This window comes from Mirounga angustirostris, unplaced genomic scaffold (genome assembly GCF_029215605.1).
Source record: "Mirounga angustirostris isolate CCGP_5_RB_7025 unplaced genomic scaffold, mMirAng1.0.hap1 SCAF_11, whole genome shotgun sequence".
Taxonomy (NCBI): Eukaryota; Metazoa; Chordata; class Mammalia; order Carnivora; family Phocidae; genus Mirounga; species Mirounga angustirostris.
This window is the reverse complement of record NW_026991719.1, coordinates 96,210,554-96,227,235: the sequence shown is the minus strand read 5'-3', so window position 1 is coordinate 96,227,235 and position 16,682 is coordinate 96,210,554. Positions and strand designations below refer to the sequence as shown.

The 16,682-nt window shown below is 38.3% G+C and overlaps 1 protein-coding gene across 2 annotated transcripts in view; it reads right to left on the bottom strand.

The window, feature by feature from the left end:
- Window positions 1–1,472: 1,472 nt before the first annotated feature.
- WDR44 (WD repeat domain 44) overlaps window positions 1,473–16,682 on the bottom strand; it is a 78,435-nt gene continuing 63,225 nt past the window's right edge. The window contains exons 13-21 of one of the 2 annotated variants that reach the window (XM_064574496.1): window positions 16,030–16,143; window positions 14,180–14,302; window positions 9,780–9,971; window positions 9,497–9,598; window positions 9,167–9,282; window positions 7,927–8,054; window positions 7,238–7,372; window positions 5,759–5,883; window positions 1,473–2,664 (exon numbers count right to left, since the gene is read on the bottom strand). In XM_064574496.1, coding sequence (XP_064430566.1) covers window positions 5,789–5,883; window positions 7,238–7,372; window positions 7,927–8,054; window positions 9,167–9,282; window positions 9,497–9,598; window positions 9,780–9,971; window positions 14,180–14,302; window positions 16,030–16,143 — 1,005 coding nt within the window. In that variant the 3' untranslated portion in view covers window positions 1,473–2,664; window positions 5,759–5,788. Of the gene's footprint in view, window positions 2,665–4,772; window positions 5,884–7,237; window positions 7,373–7,926; window positions 8,055–9,166; window positions 9,283–9,496; window positions 9,599–9,779; window positions 9,972–14,179; window positions 14,303–16,029; window positions 16,144–16,682 lie in introns of those variants that run through there. The other variant, XM_045881825.3, reaches the window with a different exon arrangement.

The following is a 16,682-nucleotide window of genomic DNA, read 5'->3' as shown; positions in this document are numbered from 1 at the left end:
CAAATGATTTTATAAAGGGACAGATAACTTAATCTAATGATCGTGTGGGTGGGGGGAAAGGTGCTCACCTAAGTAACTTTAGAAAACAGTGCTGTGACCAGGAACTATGACACCAAAGATAAAGGACTGTATGTAAAAACTGTACTCCTGTTGGTAAAGTTGTTTCTCATGGGGGTCCTGGTTACCAATTCTGAAACTGCCGAATGTGTTATGCTGGGATTGAATAAGTAAATGGACAGTAAATGGTGGGAGCCAGGTTTCTCACTGTTGGAGAAGGAGGTTACTGATACGCAAGAAGAGGAAACTAGAATGATCTACGTATTAATGGATTAGTCCACTGGATTAGTCAGAGACATTGATAACTCATATTTAATTAAATATCGATAGTTACAGATACTTATAATTTGTATGTACCGATATTAGCATATACACATTTATTTCTTTGCTCTGCCAGCTGAGAAAGCCTAAGAGAAATGACACCTGGTAGCAATGAGCACATCTACCACCCAGATTGTGGTTTCTAATACCCTTCTCCAATAGAAGGAACCAGGGTTCCTTGATTAAATGGTTGGGGCAGAAAATATATAAGATGAGCCTGGAGCATCTTAGAGTTATAGAAGTAAAGAAATGCTCAAAAAAAAAAAAAAAGGGATGTCAACTGGACACAGAAGCCATCTTGAAAGATTCTTAATCGTTAGGGGCTGGAACAAATTGAACAACAAAATAATAGAGTATTGGTTTAAAACTCACAAAGCATAAAATAAATCCAAGCCCATGGTAACATAAATAAAGGGTTGAGTTAATAAATAAATGAGGGAGAAGACACCTATGTCCCGCAAATAACAATGCCAAATAAGTTGCATAGCTACTTGCCCCTTGAGGAGGTGGGCCTTAACTCCTCTCCACCCTTTGAGTTTGGGCTGTGCTTAGTGATTCATTTCCAAAGAGCAGATTTATAGAAAGAAAGAAAAATAAATAAAACTCTATAGTGGAGAAACCTGACAAACACTAGATAGTATGTATCCTTAATGTGATGTAATGAAAAGAGCAATTCACCTCTGTGGTCTTTCTCCCAAAGTCCATAAACCCAGTCAAATCATGAGGAAAAACATCAGACAAACCCAGGGACATTCAACAAAATACTTGACCAGTACTTCTCAAAACTATTGTGGTTATCAAAAGCATGAAAAATCTGAAAAACCGTAATGACTAAGGAGACCTGACAACCACATGTAATATCATATCCTGGATGAGATCCCAGAACAGAAAAAGGACATTAGGTTAAAAACTAGTGAAATCTGAATAAAGCATACAGTTTAGTTAGTAGTAATGTACCAATGTTGGTTTTTTAATGTGAAAAATGTACCACAGTAATGTAAGACGTTAACAACAGAGAAAGTGGTACAGGAGATAGATGACCTCTTTGCAAAGTTTCCTGAAAATCTTAAACTATTCTTTTTCTTTAAAAAAGATTTATTTATTTGAGGGTGGGGAGAAGGGGCAGAGAGAATCTCTAGCAGACTCCACTCCGAGCGCAGCGGAGCCCGATGTAAGGCTCGATCCCATGACCCCAAGATCATGACCTGAGCCAAAATCAAGTCAGGCGCTTAACCGACTGAGCCACCCAGGCGCCCCTTAATGTTCTAAAATAAAATGTTTATTTAAATTAAGAAAGCATAATATGACTAAATGCAATATGGTATTCTGTATTGGATCTTAGAACTGAAAAAGGACACTAGTGGAAAAACTGGTGCAGTTTGAATAGTCTGGACTTTACTTAATAGTAATGTACCAGGGTTGGTTTCTTAGTTTTGACTAATGCACCAAGGTAATCTAAGATGTTAACATTAGGGGAAACTGAGAAAGGAGTATATGGGAATTCTGTATTATCTTGCAACTTTTTTGTAAATCTAAAGTTATTCCAAAATAAAAATTTTATTTAAAAGAAAGTAATGCAGGGTAGCCGGATTTATGAGCAAACTATCTGCTTGGACCACCCTAGTAACTTACATGATGGCATTTGGGACCCTGCGATAGATCTTTCCCTTCATGTTTACACTTCCACCTCCCTCGACCCTGCTGCATCAACCTGAATGTATTTCATGTGCATAAATCTATGCCAGAAAAGTGCCTGTGGTTAACAAGCGGAGCCTGGGTTCCCCAGGAGCACAGATGACTCAAATCTAGAGAACAAAACAAAACAGGCAAAGCTTCAGAACCGAAGGGAAGAGGAGAACAGTTGAGGGGAGGGGTCTATTAAGCTGGAGTTAGCTCAAAGCAAAAGACAGTTAAGATTTTTGGGGGAAATAAGACAAAGATTTCAGGCTGGGAGGAGAGGACCAGAGACCAGGGAAAATGTTGCCACAGAGGGTACTCCATTTTCTCTGCCTTACCTCTGGCTTACTTATAAACTCTGTTGCCCATATTATGCTTGCTGCTGGTAATATCAGATGAACAAAGGTTGGCCTGAGATCAAGTGGCTGCCATGAGTTACTAGGAAGGGTGGAGCAGACAGGGGTTAGGGTGAGAAGGGGCATTTCTAGGGCCACAGCCACAAGACAGTTCCAAGTCTCTTACTTGTTTCTGTGAGCATCTTTCTCCGCCAGACTGTGAGCTCTTCTGGCACAGGATGTTGCCTTATTCTTCTCTAGTCCCGGCAGCGCTCTGTATATAGTAGGTGTTCAATAAACATCTGCTTAATGAATAAGTCAGAGAGCTAGAAACCAGTAAAACTGGAAAGGCTTTTCTTTTGAGAAGTTATGGGGAAACATTAAATCCCAAATAGGTCTTTACCTTGAATCCTCATAGTAATTGAAGTTATTTAAAAATATTCTAACCCTTGGAAAAGACTGTTTTTAATTAAAAATAACTGAAATGCTTAAAAAAATATTCTGATGATTTTTTTCCACGAGTGGGGATATCTGCCCTCTGATTCTCAAAATTACACAACTGAAATCAGGATCTGAGGGATAATATATTGTTAAACATATATTTCAAAGAATAAAAAGTCACTGCCCAGCTGTACCATTTGAAGATCAGAGAAAGTGGCATGATAAATTATGTTGAGTCATTAATATTTTAATTCCAATTAAGGTAAATGAGAGGGAAAAAAAAGCCCAAAATGACTTTTCAAAGAGCTTTTAATACACAGAAGGAAAAATTGGAAAATAAGAGAATATGGTTACTTTTTTTTCAAAAGCTAGGTTTATTCACTTTGATTGTTCACTGCTCTAAGATGGTAAGATTGTACTTAACTTTTTTTTTTTTTAAAGATTTTATTTATTTATTTGACGCAGAGAGAGAGACAGCTGGAGGGAACACAAGCAGGGGGAGTGGGAGAGGGAGAAGCAGGCTTCCCGACGAGCAGGGAACCCGATGCGGGGCTCGATCTCAGGACCCTGGGATCATGACCTGAGCCGAAGGCAGATGCCCAACGACTGAGCCACCCAGGCGCCCCTTAACTTTTTTTTTTTAACTATTAAAATGTTCTCTTTTCTGAAGAGGTGATGGTAGATGGTTTAAAGTGTCAAGTTGGCAAAAAAAAAAAAAAAAAAAAGGTTGGGGCCTTATGTCAATCCCTAAAAGGCTATTCATCCATGAAATCTCAGATGTCTAGAAAGCACTTCTATATACTTTTTTATCGGGGAAGAGGGTCTAGAGGGCACCCAGGGATTTGGGAAAGGCAGTGAGAAATGTACATTTGTTGAGAACACCTACCTGCTAGGCACCAAGCTTTATACATACATGATTTCTCAGTAAATCTTTATAATTTCAGTTAGGTGTTCTCATATTATACATAAGGAAATGGAAATTAATATAGGATAAATAACTTATCCAAGGAATGTACTAATAGAGGGAGCGAAATCTAAGTTTATCTGATTCTACAATCTGTGCTTTCTTCCACACCACTTATTATAGTGAGTTTCTAATACTCATTTTAGGGAGAAATATTAATCAGTTTTTCTTAGTATACACCTTGATGCTATGTTTTCAAATTCACCTTCGGACTTGTAAATCTGCGTGATAGCAAACATTTTAAAAACTAAACTTAGAAATGTTAGTATTATTCTCTCAAACTTGCATCCCAACTATTTTTTGCCTTTTGGTTCCAGAAACCGCATAAAACCTATCAGGAAATATTCATATGGCAATGCCCCAATTATCCACAATTGAAATGATTAGCACCACAGCAGACTGTAAGTCTTCAGGCAGAAGTCATTGATAGCCAAGCTGCCTCAAAAAGTTGAAGACATCAAATTCTCTGAAACACTAGATCAATCCATTTGCCAGCCAGATCTTGAGACTAAAGAAACGGACTGGTTACAGAGCCAATGGCTTAACAACTCCATGTGTCAGGTAGAGTACAGAAGAGCGAGCAGAAAGGGGGGAGAGCACAGCACTGGCAAGAGGAGGAAAGCAGCATAGGGGTGAAACCAAGGCAAACAATATGTAATGAAGTAGAATATCCAGAACACTCCAAGACCATGCCGATTAATAAGGATATGATCATGGCTTCCCACCTTCTCACTCAGATACCGAAAACAAATGCAGTAAAGAACACATAAGCACACAGATGAACTCTTAGCAGTGTTCATTTTAGAATTAGAAAAAAATTTTTTCTTAAAGGCACGTGGCTAATGCATTATAACTTAGAGGTCCAAAATCTGGTCTTCTGCTTGCTAAAAATCAAAGTATGAAACAAGACTTTGTTTTTCTTACATTCTTCAGTTTACCAAAGTCATGTGAAAATAAAGTCACATATTTAACAAGTGTTTGGCGACCAACTTTTAATAATACATATTCAATTTTCAGAAACATATGCTAACCATCAACAACATGATCAGGGTTCCATTGCCCCTGACGTTATTTCATTGGTATATTATATCAGTATTTACAAAGGCTTTCAAATTCAACAACACAAAACAAAACAGCTTAATTTTTAAAACTACAATGCTTTTAAAAAAATGTAAACAGTTCATTTTTACATTGTTGTAAAAAAGAAGACTCACTCCTTAATGTGGCTTAATTTTTTTAAGTGAGCAAAGCCTGGTGCTCATGGATAAAGAATGAAAGGAATTCTTTACATAGAAACATTGTGCTCCAGTGTGGCAAAAAAAGAAAGAAAAAAGAAAAGAAAAAAAAAAGGGAGAAAGAAAAGAAAGAAAGGTTATATATATACATACAAAGAAAAGAATCTTAAGCCCACAATTTAGACTACAAAAAAAAAAAAATCTTGTCCCCAAATTGAGAAATTTATAAAAACCATTTACACATGGTTGTTGACCTATTGAAAACCTGTATAACATTTTCAAAACAGTAACTCAGTCAATACCACTTTTCTGAAAAATGAAGTTTTGTGCAAAAGAAATCGTTTAAGCTAGAAACAAGACTCCCCCCCTCCCTGTAAGAGGCCAAAAGGGCCACTGAAATAATTTAACTCTGTTAGATTTAGTGCATGTAACCAAAAGGCACACACATGTGATTAATATATTAATATATTTTCATGCAGAAACCTGTGCATGTTCACAATTACATAACAAAAACACAAATATAACAAAACATAAAGCCTAACATTTGGCAATGTTATTCTAGCCACATTTCTGTCTATCAGTCCACGGTTTATAGATCATTAACACTGCCGCTCAAAAAATATATTATATTTGAACAATTTCCAGTAAAAATTAAAAAAAAAAAAAAGGATGTTAGCCTGAAACACTATAATATACTTTTTTCAGTTCTAATACATATAGAAACTTACTGATATTTTTATTTTAAATGTCATTTCAAATTAAGATACATTTTTCCTTTTGTTAATAAACACTTTGATTGCTCCAGTGAAGTCAGCAGAAAGAAGAACTTCTGTATTATCTGTCTTCATAATACCTTAAAAGCATAAAAAAAAGTTTTTAAGTTGAATATAAAGCCTGCTGTTGTGTCACATGCCAATGATCCTACACCTTTTCCCCAGTTTTCAGTCCCCGCCCCCAAGATTTTTTTCTAAGTAATCTCTACACCCAAAGTGGGGCTCAAACTCACAACTCCAAGATCAAGAGTCGCACGCTCCCCTGACCAAGCCAGCCAGGTGCCCCTCAGTTTCTTTTTTCCAGCTTGCTCCTGTAATCCTTTCATTCTCCTGTACTCTCCTCCTCTCTGAGGCTTACTTCCACTTACCGTGTCTTAGCCGGTCTTTCCCTGGCTTGGGGAGTTTGTGGCAAGAAGAAAAGGACACTACTTTCATTTGGTTTAATTTGTTTGTTCAACACATGCTTATTAGGACCAACTGTATGCGGGCAAGCACTGGCATTACAACAATATATAGGACATAATAAGTCTCCGTCCTCAGAATGACAGTCTATGAGAAGACAGATAATAAAGAATTTTTTTTTTAAAGATTTTTATTTTTTTATTTATTTGAGACAGAATGAGAGACAGAGAGCATGAGAGGGGAGGAGGGTCAGAGGGAGAAGCAGACTCCCTGCCGAGCAGGGAGCCCGATGCGGGACTCGATCCCGGGACTCCAGGATCATGACCTGAGCCGAAGGCAGTCGCTTAACCAACTGAGCCACCCAGGCGCCCCAAGAAATTTTGTATTTGTATGTCTTGTTTGCATTTCTCCAAGGGAACAACTGCCCATAAAAAAATGAACTTTTGGGGCGCCTGCGTGGCTCAGTCGATTTAAGCATCTGCCTTCAGCTCAGGTCATGATGGGATCAAGTCCCGTGTTGGGCTCCCTGCTCAGCGGGAGTCTGCTTCTCCCTCTACCCTTCCTCCCCTGCTCATGATCTCTCTCTCTCAAATAAAATCTTAAAAAAAAAAAAATAATAATGGGGGTACCTGGGTGGCTCAGTTGGTTAAGTGTCTGCCTTCGGCTCAGGTCATGATCCCAGGGTCCTGGGATGGAACACTCATCAGGCTCCCTGCTCAGCGGGGAGTCTGTTTCTCCCTCTGCCTCCCCCCACCCCCACTTGTGCTCTCTCTCAAATAAATAAATAAAATCTTAAAAAAAAAAATGAACTTTCAAAATTTTCATTTTTAATTCGAAGGTAGATTTAAATGAAGTAAAACTCGCAAGAAATAGGTTACTGAAATGTTTAGAAAGGGATACTCACAACAATTATGTTGTAAAGAAGAAATATTCTTCATACACATGAAAACCTCACAATACCCAATGAAGGTCAATGAGGCTACTAAGTGCTGACTAGAAAAAAGGTAGGTCAAATAAAATATGAGTACCTACCAGAGGGCATGGTATCCAAAACTTCAGCATCTTCACCTTTTTCACTCCCTTCTGATTTTTCAGATTGTATATCCAAAGACAACATCAAACTTGGGTTTGGAGCAAAGATGGCCGATGTAACAACGGCATTATGTGCTGGGGAAAAAAAAATTTTACTTCAGGATAACTAATAAATTTGATTCTAAACATCAAGACAGAAAGTATCATATGCAAAAAATACAAGAGTGTATGTTATAAGCTAATGCCCTTTAAAATGAACACATAAGTAATTAAGAACTATTTAAAATCCAAAAATTTATGCTAAAAAAAAAATATATTACATACAGGCATACCTCAGAGATATTGCAGGTTTTGTTCCAGATCATTGTAAAAAAGCGGATATTGCAATAAAGTCAAATGAATTTTTGTTTCCCAGTGCATGTATAAAAATTATGTCTATGCGATGCTGTAGTCAATTAGTGTGCAATAGAATTCGGTCTACAAAAACAATGTACACTCCTTAATTAAAATGAGGCATGCCTGTACAAGTTCTTCCTTGGTACAGAAAAATCAAAGCCAAATACAAAGCAAGAGTGGTTATAACTGCCAAACTGTCTGTCTGAAATAATGCCTATACAAATTTACTTGTAATACATCTCCACATTAACTTTATTCACTTAGAAGACACACAGAAGGGGGCATTTACTTACCTTTAATACCTTCCCAAAAATCATTACGATCTCTCCTGACTGAAGTAAACTTGCTGAGATCATGGTAAGTACTCCAGATATAAACATACTTATCTTCTGAGCCACTAACGAGGTAACTAAAATCATGGCTAAATTTGGGAAAGAAAGAAAAAAAAAAAAAATCAGTTTGGGGATTTTTTTTTTTTTTTTTTTTAGGTTTCCCTCTATCAGCGCTTCCTACTTTATTTTTTTATTTTTTTAAAGATTTTATTTATTTATTTGAGAGAGCGAGAATGAGAGACAGAGAGCATGAGAGGGAGGAGGGTCAGAGGGAGAAGCAGACTCCCCGCCGAGCAGGGAGCCCGATGCGGGACTCGATCCTGGGACTCCAGGATCATGACCTGAGCCAAAGGCAGTTGCTTAACCAACTGAGCCACCCAGGCGCCCCAGCGCTTCCTACTTTAAAATACATAAGGAAACACCCAAGAGAGCTTGTTGACATATAGACTCCTAGTCTCACTCCCGAGGTTCTGAACATGCAGGCCTGACATGGAGCCCAGAGGCACAAGGATTTTCATTAAAGCTGTAGATAACTGTGCTGCTAGTTAACCCACACAGGGAGAAACACCTACTTAAGAGATTAAAGAGAGAAGCAGAACACGTTACCAATTAAATTTCTCGGTAATTACTGGGTAATTCAAGAAGAAAGGAGAACCGTTAAGAAAAGGGCTGAGGAAAGAGGGTTATAAGGAAGAAGAGGCAGTTATTTCAGGAGAGCCTCCAGACCCCAAATTAAGAATTCAAATAATAATGTTATGTAAAGGTGTAAATACAGGATACTGTACTTTAGGGTGTTAAAATGCTTTATTAGCTTCAGTACCTAAAAGGATAAAGACCATGGGTGGGTGGCAGGTAAGTTTCCTCTTAGAAAGCTGACATAGAAGTACAAAAGCATGAATGCCGGAGAGCCGGGAGTGAGTCTTCTAATCCCAACTCTGCAACTACCAGTGATTTTAGACAAATTACTTCATTTTCTGAGTCTTGGTTTCTTTGTCTGCAGAATAGGGGCAATTCCAACTCTGTCTACTAAACAGGTGGATAAGGTAAGTACTGCATGATGATAACATAACATGAGCAATCAGTTGTAAAAGTGCAAAGAAACGAAAAACACCCTATAAACATAAGGCATAGATCAAAGAAAATATGGGAGTAGAGGAGAAATATTCTGATCTCTTTTGGGAATTTCTCATTGTCAATTTACCTGAAACTTGCTTTGATCTGGCTGCTACTGTTGACATAACCCTTATACTTCATGGACAGTGACAAATCTCTAAGATCATATAGTCTGATTCTGGAGTCATTTGAGGTTACCAGTATCTAAAAAGAAATCAAAAGAAAAGTTAAAAATACCATCTTTTTATCTAAGTTAAAGTATAATCAGAAAGGGTATTACACACACAGAGAGAATATACCTCAAAACTAGAAAAGGCTGTATTCCACATGAGAGAAAATATATTCTTAAGCCAAGACAGTAAGAATTTTCGGGAGTCTATCTATAGCGTAAAGAGAGATGGTTTTGAATACTTAGTACCTTATTTTCTCCGGGTAAAGGTTCAATGCCAGTAATTTTTCTTCCAACTTTGTTGCGTCCTCTGGTAGATCGGACATGTATTTGTGTGTGGTATTTCAAATGCTAAAAAGAAATCACAAATTTAAAATATGAGAATTAGAAGGAACCTCAAAGATCATCTGATCCAACTTGCAGACAGGCATAGTATTATTTGCCCCAATTTGTAATGCCCAGAGAGGATACACCAACTTATATGAAACTGCTAAGTATTCCATTATGTAATTTACACAAGATAATCATTTACCTCTGTATCATAGAAAATACATCTGCCATCGTATGTCCCAATCACGGCGTATTTGCCATTCTGACAGAAATTTGCAGCTGTGATCAATTTTGTTTGACCATCTACTTCATTCCACAAAGCGACTTTTTTGTCAGGTATGTTCCAAAGACGGAGCTTTCCATCCAATGACCCACTTAGAAAATACCTGTCATCCTAAAAATGTTGCAAAAGAGAAAGCTCTCATTTTACCAAATCAAGAAAAATTCATTAGCAAATCAAAACATAAAGCCCATTAGAAATAATGTTTAAAATATGTAGATCCCATTTATGAAATATTCTTCTTCAAGATTTTATTTTTAAGTAATCTCTATACCCAACGTGGGGCCTGAACTCACAACCCCAAGGAGATCAAGAGTCACATGCTCTACCGATGGAGCCAGCCAGGCACCCCCAAGCAAGCATTATTTTATTCATGAAAAATAACAATTAGAAACTTCAGTATTCACTCTGGAAAAATGACTTTCTAATTACTTTATCATATCCTTAAACTGCTTTTCCCAAGGTATGGATGTTAATGGATAATGTGTTGGAGAATGGTTGTGTAGGAGAATGGTTCAAGTAAGTTTGAGAGATTCTGGGTTACAGAAAGTTAAAGAGGATTCTCACTTAACATGCATTCTCAATCTCCAAAAGAGGAATAAAGTAGGTAGCATTTTCCAACTTATATAACCAGGGACCTTTTTGGGGGGCGGGGGGTGGGTGCTGTGGTTGGGAGGGAATCGGTAAGAACACTTAGCAGGGCTAGCACCTTCAAGGAACATGCTTTGGGAAAAGCTATCCTGTAATGATACGTTTATCCATATCTTCCTCTGGGATCCACGTAATACTTGGATAAAAGACTAATGTGGATTAGCCCACAGAACCAGTTATTTTGTGGGAATTTTGACATCATGCCAGTAGGAAATTGCTTCAATATTCAAATTCTCAATCCCAAAGCAGGGGTTTATCAACAGGGGGCAAGTTGGCCCCACAGGGGACATCTAGCAAAGTCTGGAGACATTTTTGACTATCACAACTGGGGGTGGGATGTTACTGGCATCTAGTGGGTAGAGAACAAGAACCCTGTTAAACATTCTGCAATGCACAGGACAGACTTTATTCTCTTTACAACAAAGAATTATCCAGCTCAAAATGTCAACAGTACAAGGGTGAGAAACCCTGCTATACACTAAACCAGGCATACCACTAAGCTGGTCTAATTTTTTTAATTGAGATATCATTGACAGACAATGTTATATTAGTTTCAGGTATATAACATAATGATTCAATATTTGTATATGTTGCAAAAATGATCACCTAAGCTGGTCTAATTTTTGATAACATAAGAATTAAGAGTAAGGACGCCTGGGTGGCTCAGTTGGTTAAGCAACTATCTTCGGCTCAGGTCATGATCCTGGAGTACCAGGATCGAGTCCCGGGATCGAGCCCCGGGATCGAGCCCCACATCTGAGTCCTGCATGCATCCAAGTCCTACATGTCCCACATCCCAAATCTTCTGCATCCTGAATCTCCCGCAGCAGGGAGCTTGCTTCTCCCTCTGACCCTCCCCCTTCTCATGCTCTTTCTCAAATAAATAAATAAAATCTTAAAAAAAAAAAAAAAAAGAATTAAGAGTAAAATAATTGGGGTGCCAAAACAAGAAGAAGCATTCCCTTCTCTGCTCAAGACTATCATTCTTCCTCACCTCTGAAGCTTCTCAAGGACAGCCTACACAGAAAGGACATTCTTATGGCTATGGTGTAGTAGGTTCTACTTAATGATTACCAGAAGAAGAGCAGAACAAGTAAAAATAACTTCATGTTGGTCTTACAATTCAGATTTTTATTTACATACATGCATACGTGTGTGTGTATGTATTATCTTCATTTTGCTATTTCTTTTGTAATTCTGCTTCCTTCCTTCTGGATAACATTATTTAATAGAGTCATGTTTCCTAAGAAAACGTTAACACCACACCATTCTTTCCTAGCCCCTCTTAAAAATCCTTCGGATCTACAGAATTTTAGAATTAGGGCTTTTCAGTTTCCAAAATAAAACCAAATATAAGTATAGAAAAACTACTGACAAAACAGGAACCTTAATAATAAAGTACTACATAGATAACTATCACAACCTAATACCTCTCTCCACCCTGACACATTATAGTTAAAACAGAGGTGAGGGAAGGATTTTGCTCACAGTTGCTGACAGGAGTAAAGCCATTCTTTTGCTGCATCCTTGGCTGACAGGATGGGAGTGTTATTCAGAAAGAAGCCTCAAAAAGCTTGATGGTCAAAACTGATAAGGTATCAGCATAGATTAAGCATTTTTAATTTGCCAAAGTTAGTAACCAAAGTCTCCTAAGGGTTCACAATTACTGTCTATATTATAAGCCTGCCCAGGGAGGAAAATTATATTGAGGGCGGAAAAAATGTCATTCTTCTCTCTTAATCTGGGGAAAAAGAGGAAGAAATGTGACTATAACTAAAATGTTGCATTAACATGGCAGTGGGTGTTTAACATACAGAGATAAGGACATGAATAGAAATAGGATTTATGCAACAACATGGGGGAGGGTAAGACAGGTCAGCTCAAGTCCTCCACTTATTTCAACCTAGCTAGTGGAGCAGCACCAGCATGGGATTTCTCTTGCGCTTATAGTTAAAGAGCAAAAATTAATTTAGCCTTACTCATTTGGTGGCTCTATCCTACAAGAACATAAGATAGGTCAGCAATTCCAAGATGAATTTTCATCCTTTGGTTGAAATTATATGAAACACTTCCTTTTCAGAGGAAAGATATTGAGGGATTTTCTACATTGAAAACTAATTAAGATGGATCTCATGATTAACAATATTTCCAGGGGTGCCTGGCTGGTTTAGTCAGTAGAGCGTGTGACTCTTGATCTTGGGGTTGTGAGTTCAAGCCCCACATTCGGTGCAGAGCTCACTAAAACAAAACAAAAAAACAAAACAAATAAAAAACCCACAACACCCCCCAAAACCAAAAAAAAAACCCCAAAACAGTATTTCCATTTCCAGACATTAAATAGGAATTCAGTATACCTTGTAATGAATTTTGGTCTTTGCCTCTTTCAACCTTTCCATCTTTTGTCTCTTCCCACCCCGACCCTCCCACTATTCTTGCCTATATGCTTCCCTATCTTATTTATCCACCTGCTGTCTCCTCTTCTTCCATCTCCAACCTCTCATCTTTACTATGATACATTATTTTATTTATACCCTGCACATCTTATTAAAGATTTGGGATGGCTTTTCATTCTTAGAGTTAGACTATAACATTTCCAGTTCTAATACAGATTAGCAGAATATTTCCTTTTCTCTTTAAGTAGGCTACACGCCTGTAGCCCAATGCAGGGCCTTAAACTCACAAACTGGAGATCAAGACCCAAGCTGAGATCAAGAGTCAGATGCTTAAGGGGCTCCTGGGTGGCTCAGTTGGTTGAGCATCTGACTCTTGGTTTCAGCTCAGGTCACAATCTCAGGACTGTGAGATTGAGCTGCACATTGTCCGGCTCTGTGCTCAGCGGGGAGTCTGCTGGAGAGTCTCTCTCTCCCTCTCCCCTCCCCCCACTCGCGCTCATGTATCTCTCTCTCTCTCAAAATAAATAAATCACTCTTAAAAAAAAAATGAGGGGCGCCTGGGTGGCTCGGTCAGTTAAGATTTCAACTCTTTTTTTTTCCTTTTTTTAAAAGATTTTATTTATTTATTTGACAGAGAGAGAGACACAGCGAGAGAGGGAACACAAGCGGGGGGGTGGGAGAGGGAGAAGCAGGCTCCCCGCTGAGCAGGGAGCCCGATGCGGGGCTCGATCCTAGGACCCTAGGATCATGATCTGAGCCGAAGGCAGACGCTTAACGACTGAGCCACCCAGGCGCCCCAAGAGTCCAACTCTTGATCTCAGCTCAGGTCTTGATCTCAGGGTCATGAGTTCAAGCCCCGCACTGGGCTCCATGCTGGGTGTGGAGCCTACTTTAAAATAAATACATACATAAATACATACATAAGTAAAGTGAAAGACTAAATTAAGTTGTTCTTTTTTTTTTTTTTTTAAAGATTTTATTTATTTATTTATTTGAGAGAGAGAATGAGAGAGAGAGCACAGGAGAGGGGGGAGGGTCAGAGGGAGAAGCAGACTCCCTGCCGAGCAGGGAGCCCGATGCGGGACTCGATCCAGGGACTCCACGATCATGACCTGAGCCGAAGGCAGTCGCTTAACCAACTGAGCCACCCAGGCGCCCTAAGTTGTGCTTGACTATGTGCTGTTAATTTTTTTTCCTGTAGTCCTATGGCCCTCCAGAGAAGCCAGGTTCCTTCACCTTCCTTACAGTCTAATAAAAAATATATAAACAATTACTTACTCTTGGATGGAAAGCTATGGCAGTGACAAAATCTATATGTTGAAAACAGCAAAGGCATTCTCTTCTGGAAATGTGCCATAACCTGACCGTTTTATCCATCGAAGAAGAAAGCAGGAAGTAGTTCTATAGAGAAATTGACATTGATCATTTTATCACCCTATGAAAACACACTACTTGCGCAATAAAAGCAAACTTTCAGTTCTTTCAGTATCTCAACAGTTTTGTTACTCTTGTTATACCTAGCATCAGAAAGAACAAAAAGATTATCCAATTCACTTGGAAGACTGCATTTTTTCCCAGTTACATACCATATTTCTTTGATTCTAAGACTTCTTTTATATTACCTGTTCTAAATTTAGGATAATCTTATGATCTAGGTCAAAAGAAATCCGCTAAGCACCAAGAGAGGACAACTAAGGTGTGTCTTAGTTTTTATAGTCCCCATATACTGAAACTAGGTTATGAATATAAGGCACCCATTCATTTGATTGTCACTTCAGTTCAGTTATTCTGACATTGGCAACACTGGTGAATTTTAACTCACACAAATTCCCTAATTGTCACTTAAAATGCCTTCAAAAAGATTATCCTATAATGCAGCATGGAAATGAAAAGTTATTGTGCACCTGTCACATCCAAGGCAAGAAAATGAGAGAAGAGAAATCATCAAACATCTCAGAATACGTCATAGAATTTTCAAAAGCTAGAAGAGGGTAGTGTAACTGCTTTAGGCACTGTGATGGCCCATGACCCAGGAACCAAACATCTATCTGTCAAAAGTTTCCAGCTGGCAGAAGTTCTTTAACTTTTCAGCATAATCTATTTAAGGAGAACTATGAGTTATATTGAATGGGGAAACACAAATGAGACCCCCAGTATTCTTTGTTATGCCTAAAGGTGATAAACAAATCAAAGCAATGATGACAGTTATTGAGTACTTGCAATGTGCTAAAAATTGTTCTTAACACTATCCTATGAGGTAGGTACATTATTATCCCCTTTTACAAATGAGAACACTGAGGCACAAAGATGTTAAATACTAAGTGCAAATATCGATTTGGATATGTTGCTGCACTGATAAATATATGATATTTGGGGCTAGTTGTAAAAGCATGTTTTATGTGGTATACCTGCTTTTAATTAATTAATTAGAGCGAGAGAGAGTGCTCATGTGTGCTGCCTGTGTACATGGGGGGAGGAGCAGAGGGAGAGGGAAAGAATCCTCAAGCAGACTCTCAGCTGACAAAGGGCTCAATCCCAGGACCCTGATTACTGAAAAATGTTGACACAAAGGCAGTGTACAGTATTATGCAGGAATTTCAAACACTGCTTCATGCTTCAAATGCCTTAAATAAAATTTAAAGTATCTCTTTAAATTTCTGCAAAACTGCTAAGATATTTGTTCGGTGGCAAAACAGGCCCTCTACTTCTGAAATAATTTTGCTCTAAGGGGAAAAAAAACAAAGTGATGACTTATCAAAGAGTCATATATTGTTAAACTTAATGATTTAATAAATATAGGAGATTAGCCAAAGCAGTCTTGATTATATAGATCAGACTTCAGCACTGTAGCTGAAGTCATATCCATTATGCAAGAATAGGTTACTCTGCAAAATTACTTTATAAAGAAGCAAAAGGTACAAGTATATAGACAGATCCAGACAGAAGCTGTTAATATAAACATTTTATTAGTCTAACTTGATGTTGCTCCTCTTTTAACCGATTACTTTGTAGCTAACTCCCATGAAGTATATATAACCATTCAAACACTTGAAAAACAAAACATTTGTTTTTATCCTAAAGTCATAGTTACGTAGAATTAATACACTCTTCAAGTAAGAATTTCTTACTTTAGACCATGAAAGATCAAGGAGATCAGCGGTGTGTCCTTTATATTTGCAAAACGGCCGCTGCCGAAATGGTGCATTTTTATCATCAGGGTCTTCATCAGCTCCACTGCATACCTATTTAGATACAAAGACAAATGTTAAAACTAGAAAAACAAAAGCTTCATACTCTTCCCACCCCATCAATTCTCTCCTCATTTTGTATGCTGCCTGACTGAAATCTTGATCTACCAAAAACAAACTCCCCTTTACGATGAATCTACAACTTATCACTCATTCACCTCCTTGTTCCAATAAACCAGGATCATCCCTGAAGACTGTGCGATCACAATCTTTCCCTCCCTAACAAAGCTCCTACTTTGTCCTTTTCTGAGCATTTGCTCCTTCCGGAGGGGTGGGAGCCAGCACCAGGGGGTGAATCATGATTGGTCTGAGCTAATCAAAAGGAGCTCATTCCCTTTCCCAGTGATGATTGGTTTAGGCAGGGGCATAATTTTTTTCAATTAGACATGACAGAAAGTTTATTGGGGTGTGGGGCATGGAGACAGGGGAGAGGCTTCCAGAAAGATTTCCTCACTCTTAAAAAGGGGCATACTACAGGGATGTTCTTCTTTCCTTCCTCTGAACATTGCTGTCTGTGTGACACCTAAGATTAG